This window comes from Eublepharis macularius, chromosome 2 (assembly GCF_028583425.1).
Source record: "Eublepharis macularius isolate TG4126 chromosome 2, MPM_Emac_v1.0, whole genome shotgun sequence".
NCBI classification, from domain to species: Eukaryota; Metazoa; Chordata; class Lepidosauria; order Squamata; family Eublepharidae; genus Eublepharis; species Eublepharis macularius.
In genome coordinates this window covers 151,416,688-151,442,556 of record NC_072791.1, presented here as the reverse complement: position 1 = coordinate 151,442,556, position 25,869 = coordinate 151,416,688, and the positions used below count along the sequence as shown (strand labels likewise).

The window sequence follows — 25,869 nt, the reverse complement described above, 5'->3', positions numbered from 1 at the left end:
GGGAAATCAGGAAGAAACACACGAGATTCTTTGAAATAATATTATTTTCATGCACTATTGCTGAGGTGCCGGAACTCCGTTCCACCGCGTTCCCGCTGAAAAAAAGCCCTGGTAACAACACTGGAACATTTATAGTGCAATCCTAAACAGCGCTACATCCGTATAGATCCACTGAACTTAAGTGGGCTCAAAAAGGTCTAACTCTTCTCAGGGTTGTAGTATCAGAAACACACCTGACTTGCAATTGTAACACGTAATTGATAAATTGTACTCTTCAACAGTTCAAAAATGTTTCCAAATCTTTCTGGTTCAATGGAAGACAGTACAATATTCAGCTGCTTCTAGCTGTTTCCACTTTAGGTCTAAACAGGTGCTGTTTTCTTTTTTTTTTCGCTTATAGATGTGATGGATCATTACTGGCATTTTCCAAATTTTTATGACCAGTCAATAATTCTGGCTGTACCACTCCTTTTCTGGCACCTCCCTACTTACCTGTCACATTTTTATCTTACCCGTCCTCCAACAAGCTCTGGGTGGCATGCCTAGATCTTCCCTCCCTATTTATCCTCTGCAATGATCCTGTGAGATTGCTTAGGCTGAGTGGGAGTGACTGTCCTAAGGTTGCCCCCACAAGATGCTCTGTACATACCTGTGTATATTCCTTCAAGTCTCAACTGATTTATTGCAACTCCAACAAGGGACTTTCATGGCAAGTAATAAGTAGAGGTGGTTTGCCATTGTTTTCCTCTGCAGGGTCTTCCATGGTGATCCTTCATCCAAGTACCAACCCTGCTTAGCTGCTGAGATTTGACAAGATCAGGTTGCACCATGCTATGTTCCCTCCCTAGTTCTCTATAAATCTTATTAATATGGCATTCTCCAGAAGGTTTAGTAAGCATAGAAGCATAGAGCTAGAAGGGACTGCAAGAGTCATGCAGGAAATTCACAGTTATCTATCCCCCTCACCTCCCACAGTGAATGCTGCTGTATGCTCAGAGGAAGGCAAAAAACCTCCAGGATCCTCAGCCAATCTGGCCTGGAGGAAAATGCCTTCCTGACCCCAAAGTGGTGATTAGCATTGCCACGGACATGTAAGAAAGGGATATCTCATTTTTAAATGCATATATTTTTCCATTTATAATTATATTTTGAGACAAAGCCATTGGGTAGTATATCTGAAGATCAAGTTTTCAAGTTGCCTTATACTGAATCAAACCATTGGTCTGTGTCTGAGACATGATTGTTTTAACAGTCCATATTTTTTTGGTTTTGTCCCATTTTGGAGCTGTACACGCACGGAATATTGCACAGGGAACCCAGGCCCAACTTGTTTTAAAATGTCATGTATAGTTTGGCTCTAATTGGAAGCAGCTCACTGGTCTTTCGCATCACCTGCTACCAGGAGATTATAGGGCTTGAACCCTCTTGCAAGCTCACACCCTGGAAATCTAGTTGGTCTCTAAGGTGAGGGGTTTTCCCCCCTATTTCCAATACAATATAGCAGTGTAAAGTGCTGATTGGCTGATCCTTGAGAGTATCATGAAGAGAACGTCTTGCCACCCAAAGCAGCATTTAAGTTTAAAGGGGAAAACAAGAGAACAGTGTCACTTTTTAAAACAGGTGACAGATACTTAAAAGCACAAGCAAGCTCTTTTAAGAAATAAAAAGCCTGCCAAACCATGGGCAACTGGTAAAAATGGAGTTGTGTGCCTCAGGGAGTGGAAGAGGATTTGAACACAACTTAGCACGTAGCAAAAAAAATATGAGGTGGTACTCATTCCCTGGGGCACATGAAAAAGAAAAATTTGCCGTGGTGGACTAACCCAGCTGATAAGATCTTGGTTCAAATCCCATTGATCATAATGCTCACAGCCTTAGGCCAGTCCTAAGCTACTTGGAGGACAAACAAAATAAAAATGTAGCAGGTAAGATGAAAACTGTTACTGGCCAGAACGTAGTTGGACAGAAAATCTGCTGGTGCGGTAGTTAAGACAGGATCTTGAAGAGTGTTCTCCCTGCTAAGTACTAAGAATGGTAGAAACTGAGTTTTTCATCTGCCGGAGTACTTCTCTCCCTTTTCTTTCTCACTTCAGTCTTTTTCCAGCCATTCTAATGGAGTTATCAACTCCATTCTGGAAAATTTCTGGAGATTTAGGGATGGTGCAGAGCAGTAGGGTGAGGAGTAAGCTCAGCAGGGATATGATGCCATGAGTCCAACCTGTCAAGGTGCCACTTCCTCCAAGAGACCTGATTTCTGTAGTGTGAAATTTTAATTTTAATTCTGAGAGAACTCCAGGTGGCATCTTGAGGTGAGAAACCCTGTGTTCTAAGCATGTACAATTAATAAGCATGACGGCAGGATTGTGCCAGCAAACTCCACTCGCAACCTGTGTAAGTTATTTGGAAAGTATACATTTAGCCTGTGCATGCTCATGTATACATGTGTAGAAAACTAGAGTTCACATGAAGAGACCCATGTGCCAGTATGTCTCCTGCACACTCCAATGAACATTTGTAGGTCAGAGATAGTATATGCCATTGTAATCCTGTTTCCTATCCCTTGCACGTTCTTGGTGTACTTGGTTGGACGGTTTAAGGAGAGCTGGCAATACTTTTACCAGACAGCCATCAAGAAGTGAAATTATTATTTGGAGTCTCCTGCTGGTTGGGAGTATGGGGGTCCCTGAGGTCCTTATTGTTAACTCCTCCTTCAGATCTGCAAAGGAATCTGTAAACAGGATAAACACTAAAGTGTGTAAAATGAGTAGGAGCAGGAATGGGCGAGCCCTAGTCGCAGTGGGAATATCAGCGGAAGCACTGAAGCAGGCTAGAATCATCCGGGCCGGGCTGGGCCTAGGCGTGGTACAAGCAGGAAAATGCCGCGGGATAGTCTTTAATGAAGCGCGAGTGGACAGGGCTGGTCTGTGTGTTTCATGGCTGAATCATCATAAGTGGGAGGCACTGGTATGAGTAATGGGTAGGTCTGTATGGTAGTTATGCATGCACGGCCCCATTTTCAGCTCTCATCTGCTGAAATCAAAGTAGATGCATACATACCCTTCAAAATCGGTCAGGGGATAATAGATTCACTTAGCCAGACAAATTAAGAAGCCATTTTGGGTATTCCTACTGAATAATTTTGAAGATATTAACTTCCAAATATATCTGTGAAAACCAGAAGACTTTTGTCATGTAAATTTAATTATATATTGAAAAAGAGTCTTATGTTTCTCATTCAGTAATTCAATTACAGGATCCAACATCTCAAAATGCTAAAATATTCAGAATTACAACATTCAGGGTATACAGTAGGTAAAAGGTAGTTCCCTGTGCAAGCTCTGAGTAATTATTGACCCATGGGGGGATTTTGCATCACAATGTTTTCTTGGCAGACTTTTTGTTACATTGCCATTGCTAACCCCAGTCTTCTACACTTTACCCCCAGGAAACAGGGTACTCATTTCTATTATTTTATTTTATCTCATTTTATTTTTATTTCATTTCTATGAAACTGGGTACTCATTGTTAAATTCAAGATGGGTAGCCATGTTAGTCTGTCTGTAGCAGTAGAAAAGAGCAAGAGTCCAGTAGCACCTATAAGACTAACAAAATTTGTGGTAGGGTATGAGCTTTTGTGAGCCATAGTTCACTTCTCCAGGTATAGCTAGAATGTGAGTCCATCTGTCCTTATATCTTGGAGAATGAAGTGATTACAGAAGCCAAATGATAATAGCTGGTGAATAGGGTGGGATATGCGGAGGGAGGGGTGGTGGGTGTGCAGAAATCAGCACTGGTAGTGAGACAGGAAGCCTTTTTCTGGATTCATTCCAGGTGGATGCATTGTCTTGAGCTTCTTATCAGTTGCAGTTCAGGAGTCTGTCTTTCTTACCTTCCTTTGAAATTCCTCTGCAGGATAACTGCTACTTTTAGATCAGCAACTAAATGACCAGGAAGGTTAAAATGTTCCCCCACTGATTTTTGAATGTTGTGGTTTCTGGACATTCCTGGAAATTTGGGAGTGGATCCTAGAGAGGGCTGTTTGAGGAGGGAGCTCAGCAGGGATGCAATGCCATAGAGTCTACCCTTCAAACCAGCAATTTTCTGCAGGGGACCTGATCTCTGAAGTCTGGAGAGCAGCTGTAGTTCAGGGAGCTCTCCAAGCCTCACCTGGAGAGCAACCTTATTCACCAGTGATCTATCATCCCTATGCAGAATTAAAATAACTTTTTAAAAAACTTCTCTCGCTTGAAAAGAAAATCTTTTTCTCAGCTGTTGATTCTCTCTGTGGATTTGGCACATTCTTCAAGTAATGCCTATGCAGTGTATTAACTTCACTGCAGAGTGAGGTGAACAGAGGAAATCAGAATGTTTGAGAGGTCTCTGCTCCTAGAGCCCAGGCTGGGCTCTGTCTCCACAGTTTGGTTTTGTCAGTCTCCCTCTAAAAGCATGGATGGGGTCAGATAGCAGTGGTGAAACGGCCCATAAGAAAATAAATAATTTTTTGGTGTGTTGCTTGTGGCGAGAGGGGAAGACCGTTAGAGTAATTTTGCTTATTTGAAGAGAAGGAGGTTCACGTTGGTAGTGTGGGTGGTGGGTGGGGAGAGACAGGCTGCTCTATAAGGTATTTTTTGCAGCTGGCTTCCTCTCTCAAGGATTACTCATGGTAGGGCCAGTGACAAAGTTTAATGACTTCGGTGGCCTGTGGATTCCAGCTGCACAATTTCACATATCATGGCAGGTACTGAAATAGGTGTGATGGGGTAGGGCCTTTGAAACATTTCAGTAAGCAGTTTGTTCCTGTGACTTTTCCTGGGAATTGGGGGTGGGGCTGGGCAATACAGGCTTTGCTCCCCCTGTCACAGTGCTCCCTTCGCCCACAGCTCCTTACAAGTGTGCTCCCTGCAGGAGATTCGTGGGGGATCCTTGCCTTCCTGTGTGCCACGCTCTGGAACCTTCCTGTGGTGCCTGCATTGAACAGCACGGACCAAGTGACTACCAGGCAGTCCATCCAGCAGACGTACGACCTTACTCGCTATCTGGAACACCAGCTGCACGCACTTGCGGCCACTTATGTGAGTGTAGAAGCTTTGGGAGAGCTGGAGGCTATCGAGTTGAGTAACCAACTAGAAACCCCCTTCCTCTCCTTCCTTTGTGCCTCTCTTCCTGCTAAGTCTCTAATTCTGACTCTGTAAACTATGCCCAGATTCCTCTCCCAACCAACTCTGATTTCTCTGCAGTGCAGCAAGATGAGGTCAGACTATGCCCCCCACCATACTCTGGGTTGAGAGCTCAATGAATCTTACACATGGTCACATACTGGAGCCCTGAAAGTTCAGTGCAAGGAACGAGAGTGTCAAAAGAAGACAGGATCTGCTCAGTATGTGAAGGGATTTAGAGAGGCAGACAGTCTTTGTACTGCTTGCAGCACCTTCGGATAGGAGTCCTATCTGAAATTTCTCTTATGCAATAAGAACAGTTAAAATATTGCTCTCTCCACAGCTATGGCCCTCTCTTGGCAGCTTATCTGACACGCTGCCCCCTCCCTGCCCTCAGGCACCAGTGGAGTCTCCCTGTTTACAATCTGTTGTGCATCTCCTGCTGGGGTGAGGTGAGGCCTTTGTCTGTCAGAACTCGCCAGGGAAACGCCCGGCTGTGTAGAGAGCAGAGGCTGGGGCACCCCCTCAGCCTACATGGTATCCCCTGCTCCCTGGCCTACCTGGCATTCCAAACCCTACCCCTTGGCAGGCTTTCTTGGCACAGGGTACTAAGATCAATTGTGAGAGTGGAAAGAAGAAACACAGTTGAATTTGGCACTAGAACATTTAATAGCTCATACTTTCCAGCATAACTGGCTTCTGGAAACTTCCTTTTTAAAATGGAACCTAAGAAACTTTAAATCCTCACCCAAACCAAAGAATTAGGCCATTCTGTAACAGCTGATGTCCATCTAATGTTATTGGTTTAAATGTACTCTCTGAAAATACTAGCTGAGCAGCCTTCTCAATCACACTAGACTGCCAGTGATTATATAGGATGCATTTTCATGAGCCACTAGGCGGGGCCATATGCATATCCAACATGAAGCCCACCCTCATGAGTTATAGTGTACATTTTTATCCTGTTTTACCAGAAAGGGGTAGGGTGATCCTGGGCCAGGATTATCACAGTATTTCTTTCTTACCTTTTCTGACTTTCCCATGTTGGTACTAAAACAAGAGGCTGAAATGTTGCAATGTGTATATTCTATTTTGACTGGAATGTATCTAATGAAATGGCAATATTTTGATAATTCATTAATTGTTTGCTTAATGATCATTTTAAAAAAGGAAATTTTAAAAAATAGAAAAGAAAAATAGGATAAAGGTCTGTCCTAGAATATGAATCCAACAGGATATATGCCCAACCAACCCCATGTGTATATTACTACATAATGAACGCACATTGGGTATGTTACCCTCAACATTCAAATGCCAGTTAATGGTCAATTCCCATGATGTTACATGCAGTAAAAGTGATATGAGTGCGATCAAAACAATACAATATATACAGTTGCCTACATGAAAGCAATGTTGGTGTATGCAATTTGTTAACACTTAGAGCTGCCCTCAGAATGTCATATCTAAGTTGCTCCCAGTTTTCTGCATGAAATAAATTGATAATAGTCACAGTGGGCTCTTTATTTACCGCATGAACCTGGGTTCACAATGCCCTTACACACATACGCATAAGCAAGATGAACGATCGATCTTCATTTTGCTGCTCCTTTTATGCAATCATTGGGTCGTCCATTTTTAAAAGATAAATTTTAAACAGTCAATATACATACATGTTCACGTTAGTGATGTACTTTGCACTAGTCTATATGAGTTAACCATGACTTATCCACAAACATGCTAGAACCTTGCAGAATTGTTGTGTTTTCAGACAGAAAAATCTACGTGTGCTTTTAAGGAAGTACGGGTACTTTCACACCATCTTTGCCATACCTAAAACATGTCTGTCTTCAGATGATATAACAGGTGACACAGGATGAGGCAGGACCTCAGTTATTATATGGAAACACTGTGGTATCATGATCCTCATAGAATGTGTTGCCCTGAAAGGATTGCATAGAATCAGACCCTCCCTATAGGCCCTCCTGTTTCACCTTACATTGTAACACAGCACAGGCCCCCCTAATAGTATTTGCCACCATTATATTTGTTTTTCACTCCCAAAGTCCAGATCTTCTGAGTTCTCTTACCTACTACTTTTTCCTAAGTAGGTTGACATTCAGAGAGGTATAGCAGTTGGCAACTGAATGGTTCTGCAGCAGGGAAAATACCCATACATGTGCATACATGCACATGTGTGGGTATTTACATAGCTACAGGGTTTCTGTATCTCAGGAAACCAGTTGGTTCGGCTGCCTTGTTGGTTGCTCTTTGAGGATGATTTCTGCCAGGGGATTTCTGTTTGGGCAAAGTTACTTCCATTTGTGGTGATGTAAGGCATTGGTTGACTCAATAAAGGAAGCCACAACCTTCAGTTTGCAAGACCTGAGCGAGGCTGTCAATGACAGAATGTTTTGGAGGGCATTCGTTCACAGGGTTACCATAAGTTGGAAGCGACTTGACAGCAGATAACACACACACAAGGTATTGGTACAGAAGGCTATTCAAACCTTCTAGGAGAAAGTAACACCAGAGTCTCACCCACATGGGACTTACTTAAGAGGATCCAGTGTGCATCAAATCTCTGCAGCAAAAGGGGCTAGAGTGATTCTTCCTGCATTGGTCCTCCCTGCTAACTCACTTGGCTGATGGGAATCTCATGGCTACCGCAGTCCTGCAGCTGTGGTGAGCATTTGCATACCTGAGGAGGAGGAAAAGGTATCCACCTTTTTCTAGCACGTTTCCTTTGCTTCTAGCACTAGGTCCACTGCAGTCCTTAGCTAGGATCATGAGCAGCAGCTGCTGCCTGGGCCAACCTTGCAGCCAGGGTAGCTTATATTCTACAACTCTATGCAATCATGGAATCTGGAGAGGTACACAGTATGCAGTCATCCCCCCTCCCAAAAATTTCAGGATTGTGGGGGGCAGAATCTTTTGAAAAAGGCATGGTTACATCCCTTCTGGCTGGACACACAGATGGGATTTGTAAGCAATTTCTAATGAAATTGCAGAAGCAAAAGGAAGCTTTCTATTGTCAGAGAGCACTCTGTAACTTTCGATCCTTTCCATGGCGAGCAGAAGAAATGGTAAAAAAGAAGCAAACACGTGCTCTTTTTCTCAAGTTATGCAGGTCACAGCTTTTCTCAGTGCAAATATTGCATTATCTTAGTACAGATATATATCCCCCTTTGATAGGGAGGAAAAGCAGAATCTAAATATTTCAGCAATCATATCTACTGATGAAGAAAGATCCAAAGTAATGTTTTAGTACCCTTATCACAAATCTAAGTTGTTCAGACCAGTTCTGTTTTCCTCTTGGCTCTCTTCTCCCTTATACTCCTATGAATTCACATGTGCTTCTTAAAAAAACTCATCTTCAGCTTTTCTGCCAGTTGGTGTGTGTGTGTGAAAAACGAGAAGGCTAGGGTTTCTAAACAATTGATTCATGCAGAAAGGTTGATTTACAGTTGCATTTCAGCTTTTGTGTGTTTATAATGCAGCTGAGAAAGCACAAATTTCATTCTTGGGGCCGCACAAATGAGATGCTAGGAGATCCCTGAAAAAGAGAGGAGTCCAGTATGCTGATTTGAGACTGTCTGAGCAGTCTGAATTCACTATTGAAATGTCCCATGAAGAAAAACAAACAGAAAGGAAAGCTTTAGTACGATCCATCCTAAGTGCTACAGCTGGTCTCCCCTTTTCATAACTTCCAGCATTACACCTTCCAGATGTGTGGCTGCCTCACACCACCTTCCTTCCCTTCTCTTGCCTTGTTGCCCTTAAGAGAGCTACTTCTTCCCCACTTCCCCTGCTGGTCTCAGGGTGTTGGCCACGTCCCAGCCTGCTCTGTTAGTTAGTTAGTGCTGTTGTTTGGGGAGAACCGTCTCTACTTGCCCTCAGGCGACACAGAGGAAATTAATTTGTCTCCTGAGCTTGTCAGATTGTTCACACACCCGCAGGCCTTGACACACCTCCCTTCCGCTCTGCGCTTCACCCTACCCGCCTACCCCCAATGCCTGGGCAATCCTGCTGCCCTGCAGGGCATTGGTGCTGGCAGTGGGGTGGGGAATCCCAGGAACGCAACTCAGCAGGGAGGCAGGTGTTAATGAACTGTGTGTGTGTACATGTATCCACCAGAAAGTGCAGGGTTGGGGGGGGGGACAGTACGTACCTTTATATATTTGAATATATATAAGCAGCAGTTGCAGGGCAGATTACAAGAGCTCTCATCTGTCAAGAGGCATTATTACCATATATGCATATTGGGTGTCTCATTAGATCCAAGCGTAATTTGTATATACATGGATATGTTTTCAGAGTAAATCATGCATATCACAATGCCGTTTATGTATTTCTTTATATATTTCATTTATACTCCACCTTTCTCCCCATTGGAGACCCAAAGAGACTTACCATGTCCTCCTCCTTTCCTCTGTTGTATCCCCCCAACAACAACGTTGTGAGGTAGGTTAGGCTGAGAGTGTGTGACTGACTCAAGGCTTCTATGTCAGAGTGCAGATATGAACCCTGGTCCCCCAGATACTAGTTTGACATTCTAACCACTGCCTTGCACTGGCTTTCATACATAGTGTGCACTTAATCCTAGTGCGCTGTGCAGCTCTGAAGAATTAAAATGGCTGTCTCATAGCAAGAATGGGAGGTTAAGGATATGATGAGGATGGGTGGGAAAGTACACGGAGCTCCTGGAAGTGTTGACTTTAATACCTTCTTATCTTTTTCTTCAGCTCAACTACTTGGGACCACCTTTCAATGAGCCGGACTTTGACCCTCCCCGGCTAATCGGGGCAGAGGCTGTGCCCAGTGCCACTGTGGACTTCCAGCTGTGGCGCAGCCTGAATGACAATGCACGGCTAGCAGCCAATTACCAGGCTTACAGCCACTTACTGTGCTACCTGAGGACCATGGATGGAGCAACCCCAACTGCCATGCCAACTTTGCGCCACAGCCTGGCCCACTTCCGAGCCAGCCTGCAAGGGCTGCTGGGCTCTATTGCTGGCATCATGGCTTCTCTGGGCTACCCACTTCCACCTCCAGTGCCTGATGGTACACCTACCCCTAACAGCCACTTCCTGAGGAAGATGGATGACTTCTGGCTGCTCAAAGAGCTGCAGACCTGGCTTTGGCGCTCAGCCAAGGACTTTAACAGGCTGCGCAAGAGGGTGCCACCATCTGCTGTTATGCTGCACCTAGAAACCAGGGGCTTCTGACCCCTGCCCTTCACCATTCTTTGTCTCATCACCTCAACCACTGATGGCATACTTGCCCTTCGAAGGCCTAGGGTTTTTCAAAGCCTCTGAATCCACTGTTCCCTCCCAACCCAACTAAAAAACGTCCCCTTGCTTCATGGTGCTGCACTGCTCTCATTTATGAAGCTGTGCCTCTAGGTGAGCATATTCTCACCTACCCATTCCTTTCCTTCCTTCTCCTTCTCCTTGGTTTCCTATATTTTTGTTATTCCTTCCTTACCAGAGGGGACTATTAATTTTCCAGAAGGAGAGGAAGATCCCTGCTCCCCTCCTTACCTCAGTGATAAGCAATAAAGCCCTGGCCACAGGGCAGCAAACATCTGGCAACCTCCACCTCTGACAATCCAGCTCCTGAATTTGTTCTCACCAGAGCCTAGGTTCCTGCATTCTCTTTTAAAGGGATTGTGCTAGTTAGGACTTATGGTTAGGCCTCACATTGGCAAGACTGGGCAGTTCTGAGGGAAGCACGTACCATGTTCTTCAAGGCCAAGAGCTCTGGGACAAAACAGATAGGACCATCATCCTAACAGTCATCACTGCCTGCTTGAGCTTCTTCCATGCTGTGGCAGGCGGGCCAGTGAAGCTGTGTGGTTTACACTGACACTAGCAAGGAAGCGGGGAAGGAAGGAGATGGAGAGTTTCCCAAGTATGGCCCCATCCTCAGTTCTCTCCCCTTTCCTCTCTGTCCACCCCTCTTTCTCTTCCCCACTGTCAGGTTGTGTTATTCTCAGTTTGTCTGTATTAATATTTATTTATTTTCAGATGTTATTTATTAGATTGTATTTATTGCAGAATTTCTATTCTTGTATTAACAAATAAAAGGCTTTCTTCAGGAGTTGTGCTGGCCTTCTCTCTCTCTAAAGCATATTTATTTACTATATTTTTACCCTACATTTCCTCCAAGGTGCTCAAAATGGTATACATTCACTCTTCCATTTCATCCTCACAACAACCCTGTGAGGTAAGTTGGGTTTTGAAAGAATAATTAGCCCAAGTCACTTCGTGGCAGACTGGGGATCTGAATCTGGGTTTCTCAGTTCCTCTTCTCATACCCTAACCACTGCATCACACTGGTTCTGGGCAGGACCCCATCATACATAGTAACAAACTGTGTTTGTGTCTCTGTATAAGGAGTCTCCTCTTATTGATCTTCCACTATGAAGACTACAATTAAGAAGCATGTAACCTCTGCCCTGGAGGATCTGCTACCTCTGCCATAAGCCCAAGCATTCCCTTATGTATACTGCAAATGATGCTGTGGATTGGAGAAACTTTTCTTACAGACATGATCATAGCACTGCCCTCAGAACCTCCCTGCTATCCTCTCCCTTCATAAAACTATGAAGGCAGAACGCTGACTCCAGCCCAGAAGCAGAGATTAGAGGTCATTTCAGAAGCAGCAAGTGGCATTTAAAAGAGTAGATTTCCAAGACTGTGAGTTGGAAATTTCATTTTAGAATGAGGAGATAGAAGGCAGTCAAGGAACTGGTGCCTACTGCAAAGTCTTGTATCACAGAATCACAGGGTTGGAAATCCCTCCAAGGTCATCTAGTCCAACACAATGCAGGAAACTCACAACTACCTCCACTCCCCACACCCCCAGTGATCCCTGCTCCATGCCCAGAAGGTGGCAAAACATTGTCAGGATTCCTGGCCAGTCAGAGCCATTGGCCCTTATGTTATGTTCACCACCTTTTATATGGATGGTGGCTCTGAGCCTTTTACAGTTACATCATAGACAGAAATAACAGGTAAAATTCTTCTAAAGATGAAGATTTAGTGATGGGAAAACTTTTACATCCTGATTTCAGCCCACCATGTGTAGAGCTTCTGTCTATAAAAGGTCTCTGCCTTACTTAGCTCTTCCAGTCAGATTTGCCAAGCTTTCTAATGCTTCTGTCCTGTCCCCCTGACAATGTAGAAAAGAAACTGTTCCAGAAACAGTTGGCTGTTCTTAGGTCAAGAAGAGCTGAATGAATAGATATTTTCATTTATTCAGCGCCAGAGACTTGTTACAGAAGGTCTGAGAAAACCTAACGTAGGTATTGAGAAAACAATGGTGATGTCACTATGTTTGAGCAGTCTTCACAATTTACAGGGTGAGCAGAGACTGAAGCAAGTTGAAGCGATGGAAAGATTAACAAGAGCATTTTGATGCCCCTCATCTTCAGAGTGGCTGTTTACATACTAGCAAGGCCACCAACTTTGAATATGTACAGGTAAGTCAAATTCAGAATACACTGGTCGCCTAAGGGCCAAACTACATGATAAGATTTTTAATGAATTTGGTCCAGATTTCCTGAACTAGATTGCTTTCCCCTTAGCCACACAGCAGCAGCAGGGAATGTCCTTTTAAAAGCCCGCAGGGGGTCAATTTGGCTTGGGACTGTGGCATGGGGGAAGGAAGGTCTCTTACCTCTCCCAACATTGTTTTCCAGAGCTGAAACAGCCCTTGGGTGAGGGAGTTACACCTAATTCCTGTTGGACTGTTTTGGCTTGGGAAAACAGTGGATGTGGGTAGGAACCCCCACCCCACGTTGAACTCCCAGGCTGAATTGGGGCCCCACAGGCTTTTAAAACAACATTCCCTGCAGCTGCAGGGAAAGTGAGGCACCTGAACCCAACTTGTTAAAAATTATATCCTGCAGTTTTACCCTGAAAGTAAATTGGGATAAAGAGAAAATAGTGTGGTTAATGAGGTTGCCAACAGGCCTGGAGCCTACCCTTTAGTAACATAATGTGGGAAAAGGCAACTGAATCTTTTTTTGGTACAGAGGTAAATAATACCTCCTGGTAAATACCATCCCATTAAACTTTTATTAAAGGGGCAGAACTTCTTCTATGGGCAGTTGACAACCTCTGTAGCTAATTTCTTTAAACCTATTTCAGAAGGTTCAAAGTGCTTCCCATGTATTATCTCCAATAATCCTTGCACCACACCTATCAAACGGAGAAGCTGAGGATGTGTGAAAATGGTTTGCATCAGGCCTTCAGAATGCATGGCTAAGGTGAGACTTCAGTTCACAGTTCGTGCCACTATAGAACAGGGAGCTGTTGATATCTAGAACTTTGGCCATTTCCATAGAGAAAGCAGGTGGCCACAGAAAAATCCCAGCCTTATAAATGAACACATGAGGAATGCCAAATTTTAAAAAAGCAGAACCCAGGCATTCTGGCACATTTCCCGTAACCAGTGCCTCTACCAGGAAGTGCAGATTTGTTCATGAGCTCAAAAATTATGAGTCAATGACAGCCAACCATTGCTTCCAGGTGTGCTGCACAGCAGGTGGAGGAGGCAGACAGACTGACTGGTATGGGGTGGGGTGGAGAATGAGCAGGAGATGACTGCTGAGTTTCCTGATTTAGCACAGTGTTAAATATAAAGGGGGAAATCTCCTGGTTGCAGTCTGGCAAACTTTCATTTAACACAGGAAGCTGCCATACACCAAATTGGACCACTGATCTGTCAAGGTTAGTATTGTCTATCTGACTGGCAGCAGCTCTCCAGGGTCTCAGGCAAAGGTTTTTCACATCACTTATAACCTGATCCTTTTAATTGGAGATGCTGGGAACTAAAAGCAGATGCATATCACTGTGTCACGGTTCCCGCTCTGTTGGAAACCCAGGGGAAGTCAGTTCCTGCTCTCAGTCCATTTCAACCCGTATAAAACTTAGAGAGACAGAAAGTGGACAAAATTATACCATGCCTTAGTCTCGCCTAGATTTTGTTCTCAGAAGTTTCTCTGAGGACTGCAGGTAACTAAGGAGGGCACATCTAATACCCTGCAGTTACTTCAGTGAGCTGTTCTCTAGTAAGCACAGGGCAATGGCAACTAGTCACATCAAGATGGGAAAAAAACAATGAAAGCCAGCATCTGTAGGAAGAGAAAGAGACAACCACAGCAGCTGGCTTCTAAAGAATCAAACCCACAGAGCAACCATGGATGGAGTAGACTGCAGAGGTTCCAGCTCCCAGCCCCATCCTTCCTGCTTTCAACCCTTAGACCTTCTTCCCACCCCAAAGCTGGGAATACAGGCTCCAAATCCTGGCTCCAAGCCACCCATCCATGCTATTACTAGCAGGCCTCCTGTACCTCACCTCTTAAAACGTGTCTTCTGCTGGACTGTAAGAAGCCAGCCTGGGTCCCTGGAGATAGATCACTGGAGGGTCTTTGCATCCAGGTTGGCTGCTGTGACCCTTTCCAGCTGTGGTGAGATCACTAAAGTGTTAAACAAGGAGAGAACAAAGCTTGACCTCTCAGCCACTCTATCTACCCCCACCCCATCTTATAAGAATCAAAGGAGTTACACTGCCTCCGTTCCTAAATGTAACTCACCAGATGCTTCCCACTGATGACTTCCCTTTTAAAGGCTGCTGCATGACAACAGTTGGTTTCCGTCCCCCTTCCAGGTGTCTTGTAGCCTGCCCCCACACCTCTCCAGGGGATTCCTTAGTACCTTATTGACTGCTTCACAGGGGCAGGAGCGTTCTTTACAAGCCCTCTAGCTCAGACCCTTGGTGTGCCAGTCTTTTCCACACACCTCTGTCCAGTTTTCTTTCTCTGGTTTCTTTTTTGTATCTCTAGTGCTTGAACCAGGGCTGCTGAGAACCATCACAGGTCCCAAGAGAGGCTTCTCCCTCCCACCCCTGCACCTCCAAAACAAAATTAAGAAGGGAGAAAAAGGAGTCTGCAATCAGCAAGGAATCTGAAATACTGTGTAATCCGTCTTGAGTCTCAGTGAGAAAGGCAGACTATAAATGACATAAATAAAATAAAAATAAAAATAAATAAGCCCTGTTGAACTCACTGCAAGGGTGCCAACTCCTGGTTGAGAAATTCCTGGACATTTGAGAGGTGGAACCTGGGCAGGGCAGGGTTTGGAGAGGGAAGAAATCTCAGCAGGATATAATGCCATATCCGTAGCAACCATTTTCTCCAGTAGTTTGCAGATCTGTTGTAATTCCAGGAGATGTTCAGGCCCTTCCTGGAATTTACTTTTCATTCATCACTCCCTCTCAGCATGGGAAACTAGTCAGAAGAGAAATAGCAAAGAGTCCAGTAGCACCTTTAAGACTAAGCAACTTATTTGTAGCATAAGCTTTCGAGAACCACAGCTCTCTGACGAAGAAACGCTGTGGTTCTCGAAAGCTTATGCTACAAATAAGTTGGTTAGTTTTAAAGGTGTTACTGGACTCTTTACTATTTTGCCCCGGTGGCCCTGATTGCTTGCTGCCTAAATTCAGAGATAGCCAGTGTCAGGCATAAACTAAACAGCCAGTGCTTGTTTAGGCTGTCAATAATATCCATGGCTGTGCCTGGCACTGAGGAGCCCTGTTAGCATGTGGCCAGGCCAGTTTAAGCCAATTCCATTTATAGCTGATAACCCATCAGAAAAGAAACCAACTTGAACAATTTTTTTTGCATTGGAGTTTGTGTGTGTGTGTGTGTGTGTGTGTGTGTGTGTGTGAGAGAGAGAGAGAGAGAGAGAGAGCTGTTCTCCTAAAGTGAAACAGCTTTTGCACACCCAAACCTACCCCAAATCACTGCCTCCTCCCCGTATACTAAGCTTGATCCAGAGAATTCTGACTCGGAACCCTCACAGGTGCCTGATTCTTTCTCAGCATTTGGCAATTTTAATGACCAATGGGAATGTTCAGTTCAAGAGGCATTTATGAATGTACCTTTCTAATGGCTAGTTTTTGCATAGTTTAAGATATATCACATCTGATACCTTTTCCTTTTTGCATTATTTTTATAATTTTTATAATCCTAATCCTATTGTATTGTGTTTTGGATGTTTTATGTTCTCTGATTGCTTTATGACATTGCTTTATGTCATGTGATCCGCCTTGAGTCTCAGCAAGAAAGGCAGGGTATAAATAAAATAAATAAATAAACTAGACAATCATGTGGATTGCAAGAACTGAAGGAGAACACTGCTAGATCTAGTCCAACAGTGATCAGACAAAAGCTTCTGAGAATCCCACCAATAAACCATGAAGGCAACAGCCTTTCCAATTTCTTTATCCCTTAGCAAATGGCCTTCAGAGTTCATTTTGCTATCCATTTAGTTAAGAAGGTTTTAAAGCCGGATTAAATAAATTCATGGAAAATAGGTCTATCCAGGGCTCATTTTGAGGGGGAACGCGCAGGAACACAGTTCTGGTAGTTCTCCAAAAAGGTCACGTGTCAGGTGGCCCCACCCACCTGATTTTTGGCCATTTTGGTACCATTTCGGCCTGGATCAGGGCCAATACGGCCCAATTTGGGCCCAAAATGGCCAGGATCAGACCCAAAACAGCCAGGATTGGTCCCAAAACAGCCAGGATCAGGCCTCTGATGGGTGGTGGATCACTCTCCCTCTCAGCAGTGGCCCAATCCTGACCATTTTGGGCCCCTTTTCGGCCATTTTAGCCCCTTTTTGCCATTTTGGGCCCAATTTTGGCCCTGAATGACCAGGATTGGGTCCAAAACAGCCAGGATAGGTGATGTCAGGGGGTGTGGCATATGCAAATTAGCTATGCTAATGACACACTTCTGGTGCTGTCAAGGGGCGTGGTATATGCAAATGAGTAGTGGTAATGAATTATGCTAATGAGTTCCTGCAGCTCTTTTTCTACGAAATGCCCCCTGGGTCTATCACCCATTATTCTCCATGAATTTGACTGGTCCATTTTAAAGTCATCTAGCTAACATCCATCACTACATATTATGGCAGCAAATTCCATAATTTATGTTGTGTGAAAAATATTTTCTTTTGTTTGTCCTGAATCTGTCTGCCCTTAACAGTGGGTAATCCCAAATTCTCATATTAGTATCAGTTCTGAATAATCACATCTGTTCCCCTAAACAGCCTGATCCAGATGTGCCCCTACAGAAATTAGTTCAGGAATTCCTAACTCAAGAGTGAAATTTGTTAGCATATTCAACTTGGCTTAAATATTCCCTGCCTGGTCCATGGGGATCTTACTCATCTATTCACAAATGTAACTCCTTTTCATTTGCATTTTTATTCTCTCTCCATGTCATAATAGTTCACAGGGCTACTCTGAACTGGACAGATAGATGGGTTTTGTATTACGGAAATACCATTTAGTGCTTTCCGTTGTAATTTCATACATATAGAACATCAGTTGTTCAATGGCATCATTTCAGATTTTAAGGTGAGTGTTTGTGCAAAGAGAGTTCAGAAGGCTGGGTCGAGGGACAAGATGCTCAGCAATATTTAAACTGCTATTAGATATATTCAAAGTTAAGAAGCAAACAAACCAAGACAACCCTGTATTTCAAGCGATTTTTAGTGTAGTTTTATACTTCATAATAACTTTAGAAATGTTGTCAGTTCAGAAGAAACTGTCTTTAAAAAGCCCTACAAATACGGTGACTTGGGCCTTTGTCAGGCATACCTACATAGGACACAGACCCAATTTTATTTAAAACAAAAGTTACCTACCGTGCAGTCCTAATCAGAGTGATACTCTTCTAACAATGCAGTCCTAAACAGAGTTACATAAGAGTTAACTCACAGAATTAATAAATTTAGAAGGGCATAACTCTGCTTAGGGATTACAGAGTTAATGTATGTTTAACAGGTTAACTGGCCAAGACATGAGGAATCACATGTGATCAGGAACAAAGGGTGGCTGGCGAAAGGGTGAATAGAGTGTGTTATCCCCCCCTTAATAGTGTATTTCCACGTTACTTGATGTTTTAGACATACATCACTAATTACGCCCATAGTTTAGCTTCTATTTATATCCCAACATAGACTTGCACTTCCTGTAAGGAACCAGAATTGATGAATAGCTCAGTAACATTAATATCATGACAGGGCCCAATGACATGGAAATAAATCTGCAAAACAAAATTTGCATTTACTTACTTGCACACTTCTGTCACTCAAAAAGGGAGGGGCACCGTGTAGTAAACAGCAAATAGCGCGGGGGGGGGGGGACCTACCGCAGTTAAATTTTTTTAATTTAACAAGCCGAATCAATTTGAAAATATCAATATGAGTATGCCATGGCTGATACCAAGGGGTGGGCACAAAGCCCAACCCCTTACTAAGGACTCTTGTTTCCACACAATTCAAAGGTCTAGTAGACAAATTACCTCTTCCCTTTCTTCTGAGCTCGAGGGCCCTTGCCTAAAAAAGTTCACTAGTCCCTGGCTGAGCATTTTCATAGGAGACATTCCTATTCCTCAAGGACCTAGTCTCCTCATCCCCGGACGTCTCAAAGTCTGACGGACCTGAAGTCCGGCTCTCAAAAACACACGTTTCAAAGCGAAATCTATTTTCACGCCCAATATCCTTGTGTTTGGAATACCATTTCTACTATTTTGTCTGTATCTTGGTTGTGATTAGTAAGCACACAGCAGTTTGGATAAAGATATATTTTTGATAGTTATATAGAGGAGTAGTCTTGTTATTTGTCAGCTGTATGGTGTACTTAAAGAATTGTGGATCATTTAGACCTTATTGTGGTAGGGTTTTTTCCCCCTGCCACTTCTGTCACTCACCAAAATCCAGAATTGTCCAAAAATGTAGCATTGAAATTTGCATCTTGAAACTTGCATTGTGGCATAAATCATTTCTGTTAGGGGAGTTTTTTAAATAGTATTCTGCTGCCCTAGTATATATAATAGTATACGCTCCCCTATTGCCACTTACCCACATATATTTCAAGACTCCAAGACATGGTGATTACAGAAGAAAAATGGTTTGTTTGTTTTTCCAGAATAAGCCCAGACACATATCACCTCTTTTTAGGCACATATGTGTAAAGACCAGTAACATTGGATGGCTTTAAATACCCTTGACACTGATTATTTACAAAATAATGGTTATTTGTTTTACAGGGTAAAAGATCAAAGGTTAGAACAAATAATACATTCCCCAGGATACATGGTACCCAACGGGTCTGATTGATGGGACAATCAGATCTTACTGTAATATAAACATTTCAATGCTAGAGTCATAATTATGTCATAGGTTCAAAATTCTTCTGGGAAATAACATAGTCAAGGTTAAAATCTTAGTTGCAAAGTGAAAACAAAAGAAAATGTTTATAGTTAAAAGGAACTTTCTCGCCTCACTGCAAGACTGAACTGACCTGTAGTTTAATCCCAGAAGCCAGGGAGAAAGGATCTGCCACTGAGGCAAATTTGCCTCTTGTGTGTGTGTTCAGCTTCAGTTGTGCTCACACATAGGGCATTAGGTGAGAGGTCCTTTAAAAAATCCCTTAACAATTTCTAACACAATTCTGGTTGGAAATTAAGCTGCAAAGCACACTACTGAATTCTAACACTTTGAAGCCCAAAACTGGATTGTTTGGAATCTGCAGCTCATTAACAAAACTTGAGCTTCTTAAACTTAAGACTGCCGGAAAACTTTGTATCTGTATTTAATGGTAACAGTTTTGGGAAACCAGTCATGTTTCTCATTTGTGCCAATATTTATTTCAAGACTAGAAACAACTCTGTTAAGTACATTTGTAATAAAATATTGTTCACAAGAAATACAATGAGAATAAAGAGACATGTTGTTCTGTCAGTGCATCTGCTAGCCCCACAATCCATCTCATTCTATGTTTGTCAGACACATTTAGATATAATTGTTTTTCACGGCTGCTGTTGTCAATATATAAGAGAAAGTCTGATAGATCCAGCTTGGAAACAGGTATTCTACAGGCCAAAAAGGTACATCTGTAGGATTTTGAAGTGTACATTGGATATACCTAGTATGTGTAAAGAACACACTGGACCTACAAGATGAACACTTTTGATGAGTATGTAGCCCCTGCTGTTGAAGAGGTGCAGGATTCAGGCTCTCAGACTCTCTGTACACGAGACATCTGACATGAGGACGCTCTGTCAATGTTACTTCCCTTTAGGGGGAGAAGAAGATGAAATTAACCAATCCTTTCAGGAGTGATCTCTGCTGGCCCTGTATAGAGCGGTGAAACAGACAGAGCCTTTGGCTGCATCTTTTTGAACTAAGCTTCCTGGCTAACATTTCGTCTTCCTACACGTGAGCATCCTCGTGTAGAGAGACTCTCAGCTATGAAGGAGCATCAGGTCAAACTCAAAGGACATCAATGGAGCAGTCAGCATTAGGAATGATATTTACAATTCTTCTCTGAAAATAAAGGACTACATTCCATTTTTCTCTGAGTCAAGGATGTGGATGGTGGGACTTGGTTAGTAAAACAGGTCAGGTTCCTAGCATAGCTCCATAAAATAAAGCCCATGTCTGGTGAAGCACATTAGTCATGTAAGGATAAAAGGAAGCCTAGAGAGAAGCAGAGAGTGTACTTTGATCCTTGCCCTAGTCACTCTGAGCCCCTCTCTCCCAGGCCCTGTTTCCTCCTTGTGGGATGGGGGAGAGCATAGAGGTCAGTGATTCACACTCCAATGGATTCTTTACTCCACAGGGTGAGTCTGGGGCAGGGGCTGAGGTCGGCAACTCCTATTGCCTTTCTTTGTTTCATGGAGCCTGTTGTCCTGGAAAGTAAATGACTCAGTCCTGTTTTCCAGCAAGAGACAAAGCCCAGGATGTTGGGGCCTGAGGAAATCAGGAAGGAGGCCAGAAAACATCCCTAGGCAAACCCAGAGCCATTGCACCATCACTCCTTTTTTTCACCCCTCTCTGTGCCATACTTGTTCATCATCCAGACAGAATGAAAAATAAGTTATGGCCCTGTAAATGGCAGGCTCCGCCACAACCCTCCCACCCCCACTTGTTTATATGGCTTTAGTGGCAGTTCTAAAATCCTGCATTTTCAGAGTCTTATTGGGCTCCCGGGAACATGTAGTTCAAAGACTGACATCCTGCTCATATACTGTATAAGATATGCTACTCCATAACATCACCTCAGCATACATTTGCCCCTGAGAATAAGAGAAGGAAGATGAAGATGCATACATGTTGAGGTAAACTGGCTAGGCTGTAGTCTATAATTTATTATTTATTTATGTCATTTAATAGTCCACCTTTCTCACTGAGACTCAAGGCGGATTGCACAGTATGAGATTAGTACAATCAATATCAAGGACATTTCCATACAGTATCAAGGACATTTCCATAATGCCAAAGGGTAAATAGATATAAGTTTTAAAAGACATAGTATTAGCAAGAATCCAATACAGAGTAGAAGAAATACTGAAACAGAACATAATTCTAGGACTGACATTAGACAACATGAAGCACAGGTAGTACATAGGAGTACATATTTAAATCAACAGATAATATGTAAGGCAAAAAAATGGTGAAGTCTATGGTCCCTAACTAATAAGCGAAGCATCTGAGACCCCATCCCTACAATACAGCCCTTCCATTTGAGTGAAAATAATAATTTGATTCTGCATCATTTGCGGAAAGCCAGGAGAGTGGGGGCTCCCCTGACCTCCTCAGGCAGGCCATTCCACAGGGTAGGGGCCACCACAGAGAAAGCCCATCTACTGGCTGCTGTTGATTTCGCCCATATGCATCCTGGCACCTGCAGGAGACTCTGTTCAGATGAGAGAAGCTGCCATGGAGGAACATAGAGAGGGAGGCAGTCCCATAGGTATGCTGGACCAAAGCCATGCAGAGCTTTGTATGTAATAACCAATACCTTGAACTGAGCACGGTAACTGATAGGTGACTATAGGATGGGAGAGATGTTCATGTTCCTGCTCACTCTTGATAAGTTGAGCTGCAACATTTTGCACTAATTGGAGCCTCCTAGTTAACTTAGATGGGAGACCTATGTATAGTGCATTACAATAGTCAAACCTTGATGTTACCATAGCATGGATCCAGGTGGCCAGGTTGGACATATCGAGATAAGAAGCCATCTTCCAGGCTAGAGTGAGGTTGTAGAAAGTATTTTTTGTGGCTGCCTTAACTTTTTTTCTAGTAGTAGTGCTGGATCCAACATAACTTCTAGGCTCTTAACCGAGTCAGACGAACTCCATCGAAACTAGGGAGTACAAAATCCTTCAAGATCTCTGCCTTCCCAACAAGCATCATTTCAGTCTTGTCTGGGTTCAATTTCAATTTGTTATTTTCAACCATTTCACCTTGGCTGTCAGGCAGCGATCTAAGATTTCTACTGTATCCTGTAGGGACCTGGATAGCAAGATATAGAGTTGGGTGTCATCTGCATATTGATGACATCCAACTCCATAGCTGCAAATGAGTTCTAAAGGTTTTATGTAGAGGTTAAATAACATGGGAAATAAGATTGTGCCCCGTGGAACCTTGCAAGATAGTTCCCATTCTGGAGATAGCTGATCTCCGACAGCAACCCTTTGAGTCAGTTCCATGAGAAATTATTTAAACCAATCCAGGGCACATCCTTTGATGCCCACTTCTGTTTCTAAATGCCTCAACAGGATGGCATGGTCTACTGTGTCAAAGGCTGCAAATAGATCCAGGAGAAGCAATAAGGAGGCATGGCCTTTGTCTACATTCAGACAGATATCATCCACTAATGCTACTAGTGCTGTCTCTGTCCCATGCCCTGGTATGAATCCTGACTGGAAAGGGCCTCTTTTTTGTTTTGTACCTCTTTTTTGCTTTGTTTTAAAGTATCTCTTTTTGTTTTGGAATGTAGGCCAGTTGTTATCCAACTGTCAGCTGGAGTTTTCCTTGAAAAGTTAAGTCATCATATTGGGATGTAGTCACAGCACTATAGTTGTTGAAACTGAAACATTATTTCATATTGATCTGCCCTTCTCTGCCAGTGTAAGAATATTGACATCATCCTGAAGAAAGAACGTACCACAACAACCTGTCACAGCTTGTATGTGCTCAACTGAGAGGCTTGGGGGAATCCCCAAAATACCACCTTTGCCCAGAAAGCACAGTCCCACCCCTGGATTTTGCAAAAAGGAGGGCGTGATGTTGAGAGATAATATGGGTTATCCCACCTTTATGAGGAGCACACCTGCCCATTGTTCTAGTAGCAGATAATCAAAACCATATATGTAACTTCTTGTGAATAAAAATGAGGTGTGCCTTCACTTTATTCCCACTGTGCTTCTTCTTCAGATATCATAAGTCTGGAAATATTTCTGTAGGTTAAGCGCATCTTGATTAGTGGGGCAATTAGTAGGGCCTCAGCAAACAGCCGTATGGATTGAGTCTGCAATCTGGGAAAGGGAAGGCTAATCTTTGCCCACTCTGCTTTTCGATACTGTAGGGTAAAGACAGGTACCTTTTTCTTTGACCAGAGCTGACAGGAAACGAGCAGGGTGGGGATGGGTATTTCAACTAGGGAAAGACAAAGAGTTAACCCCTGAGCCTCCAGTGTCTTAGTCTTGATAAGGATCAGGTCCCCTGTAGCTGCTTTTTTGAGTCTACATTGAGATGTATATGTATCTTGACCTATAGTGGCCATTTTAACAGTCATCAACATCTTTCTTCCATATAATAACAATATATGAAAAATGGTATATTTTGAAAATACACAATTTGTATATCTTTTTGCATTATGAAGAGAGCAAAATAAATTTACAGTTTCTTCTGCTGAGGCTGGTTTAAGCTCTTGGGAGGTTTTGGAATTCTGAGAAAATGTTGCGGACACCATCACAAAATGAATGCCAGTGCCATAGGAAGTGATACCAATCCTAAAATGGCTGCTGTAGGAGGAGGGGGGGCAGCAATAGCAAAATATTGGGCTGTTCCAAACCAAATATCCTCCTATGATGGGGACAAATTTTCTGAATGGGAGCTCACTACAGATCGAAAGACGCTTCCTGGGTTTTTCTGAAGACCTCCTGCTCCAGTGACATAGAGGATAGACAGGATTGATTCTTTGCTTTGGGGAAGAGGTGTTTTAGGCATCAGCAAACACACTGTTAGGCACTGTGGGGATTTGTGGAGATCACCAAAATTCTTCCTTAATGAAAGGGAAGATATTAAAGCCTAATTTTCTAAGAAGAAGGCATTTTATGTTATAGTTGTAAACATCCCAGAGGTTAAAAACCATATTTTAAACTTTAAAACTTCTTCCTCATAAAACTGTAGGCAATCAGTTTGAAGTGGTAAATTCTACCATTTACCATTGCTAGGACCAGACAGCTGCATTACATGGGGATAAAAGTGACATCTGGTGGCCAGAAGTAGGATTTCGTGTGTCTGTCTTCTGAGCCTAAGGAAAATACCACACAAAACTTTTTGAGGTGGGAGAGTGAGCCTGAAAGAATCAACAAATGTGCCCACAGATCTGTGGTGGATTTTCACAAAACAATCAACTACCAAAGCCGTGTCTGTTCAGAATGAGATCTTCTGTTAGAATGATAATCTACGGGTAATATTAGACCCAGGACGGTTGCTAGAGAAGCAAATAAATGAAGCTGCAAAAAAGGCCTTCTCCTAACTGGGAGCGGAACCACAAGTGACAAAAGTCACAGGTTGGACAATTGTCAGCTTCCCTCAAGTTTTGATGGGAAATGTAGGCAGCTTGGCGGAATGTTGGACAAGTGACAGTTGAAAAGTCCATTGGACAGCAGACAGACTAGCAGACTAGCCTGGAAGATGGCCCCCTATCTTGACACAGCTGGGCCGATTCCAGATGGCCCTCCGCATCCCGAAACGTCGTGCATTGTCGTGCGTCGTCGAGCGGAAAACGCGAAATATCGCGTTTTCTCACACAAGTTTTGCGCGAGGTCGCGCAAAGGTCGCGCGAGAAAATGCGATATTTTGTGTTTTCCGCGCGACGACGCGCGACGTTTTGGGATACGGAGGGCCGTCTGGAATCGGCCCTGATCTGGCCTCCTGGATTCATACCACAGTAACATCGAGACTAGACTACTGTAATGTATTCTACATAGCTCTCTCCTCAAAGTTGACTCAGAGCTAACCCTTGCAGAATGTCGCAACTCATTTACTCTCAGAAACTAGATGAAATATGCATATCACTCCTATTTGCAGCCACTCCATTGGCTTCCCATCAGTTACCAGACTCAGTTCAAGGTCATGACTATTACATTCAAAGCCCTCCATGGCCTTGGCTCCTCATATCTGTCCGATGGCCTTTCCCCCATGTTCTACTACAGCAGCTTCATTCATCTTAACACAACCCTTCTGCAGATACCACCCTGCAGTAGGGCAAAATCAACAGCTGCCTGCACATGTACTTTCTCTGTGGTAGTAGCCCCAACCTTATGGAATGGCCTGCCTGAGGAGGTCAGGAAAGCTCCCACTCTCCTGGCTTTTTGCAAACTATTCAGGAGGGCTTTCTACCCATATTGTGTTTCTTTCACTGAATGTTGTTGTAACTGTGTTGTACTTGCTCGGTGAATGTCCTACTTGTTGATTGTATTGTATTTCACTTGTACTGTGTAATCTGCCTTGGATCTCAGTGAGAAAGGCAGAACATAAATAAAATAAAATGAAATCAATAAATAAGTCCAGTGGCAGGTTAAAGACTAGAAATATATATTATTTTGTGAGTCAGA

At 43.3% G+C, this 25,869-nt stretch overlaps 1 protein-coding gene across 2 annotated transcripts in view; it reads left to right on the top strand.

Annotated features, from left to right (window-relative positions):
• CLCF1 (cardiotrophin like cytokine factor 1) overlaps positions 1-11,106 on the top strand; it is a 47,045-nt gene extending 35,939 nt beyond the window's left edge. The window contains exons 2-3 of one of the 2 annotated variants that reach the window (XM_054972503.1): positions 4,881-5,072; positions 9,899-11,106. In XM_054972503.1, the coding sequence (XP_054828478.1) occupies positions 4,881-5,072; positions 9,899-10,381 (675 nt within the window). In that variant the 3' untranslated portion in view covers positions 10,382-11,106. The remainder of the gene's footprint in view (positions 1-4,880; positions 5,073-9,898) is intronic. The other variant, XM_054972504.1, reaches the window with a different exon arrangement.
• The last annotated feature ends 14,763 nt before the right edge of the window (positions 11,107-25,869 follow it).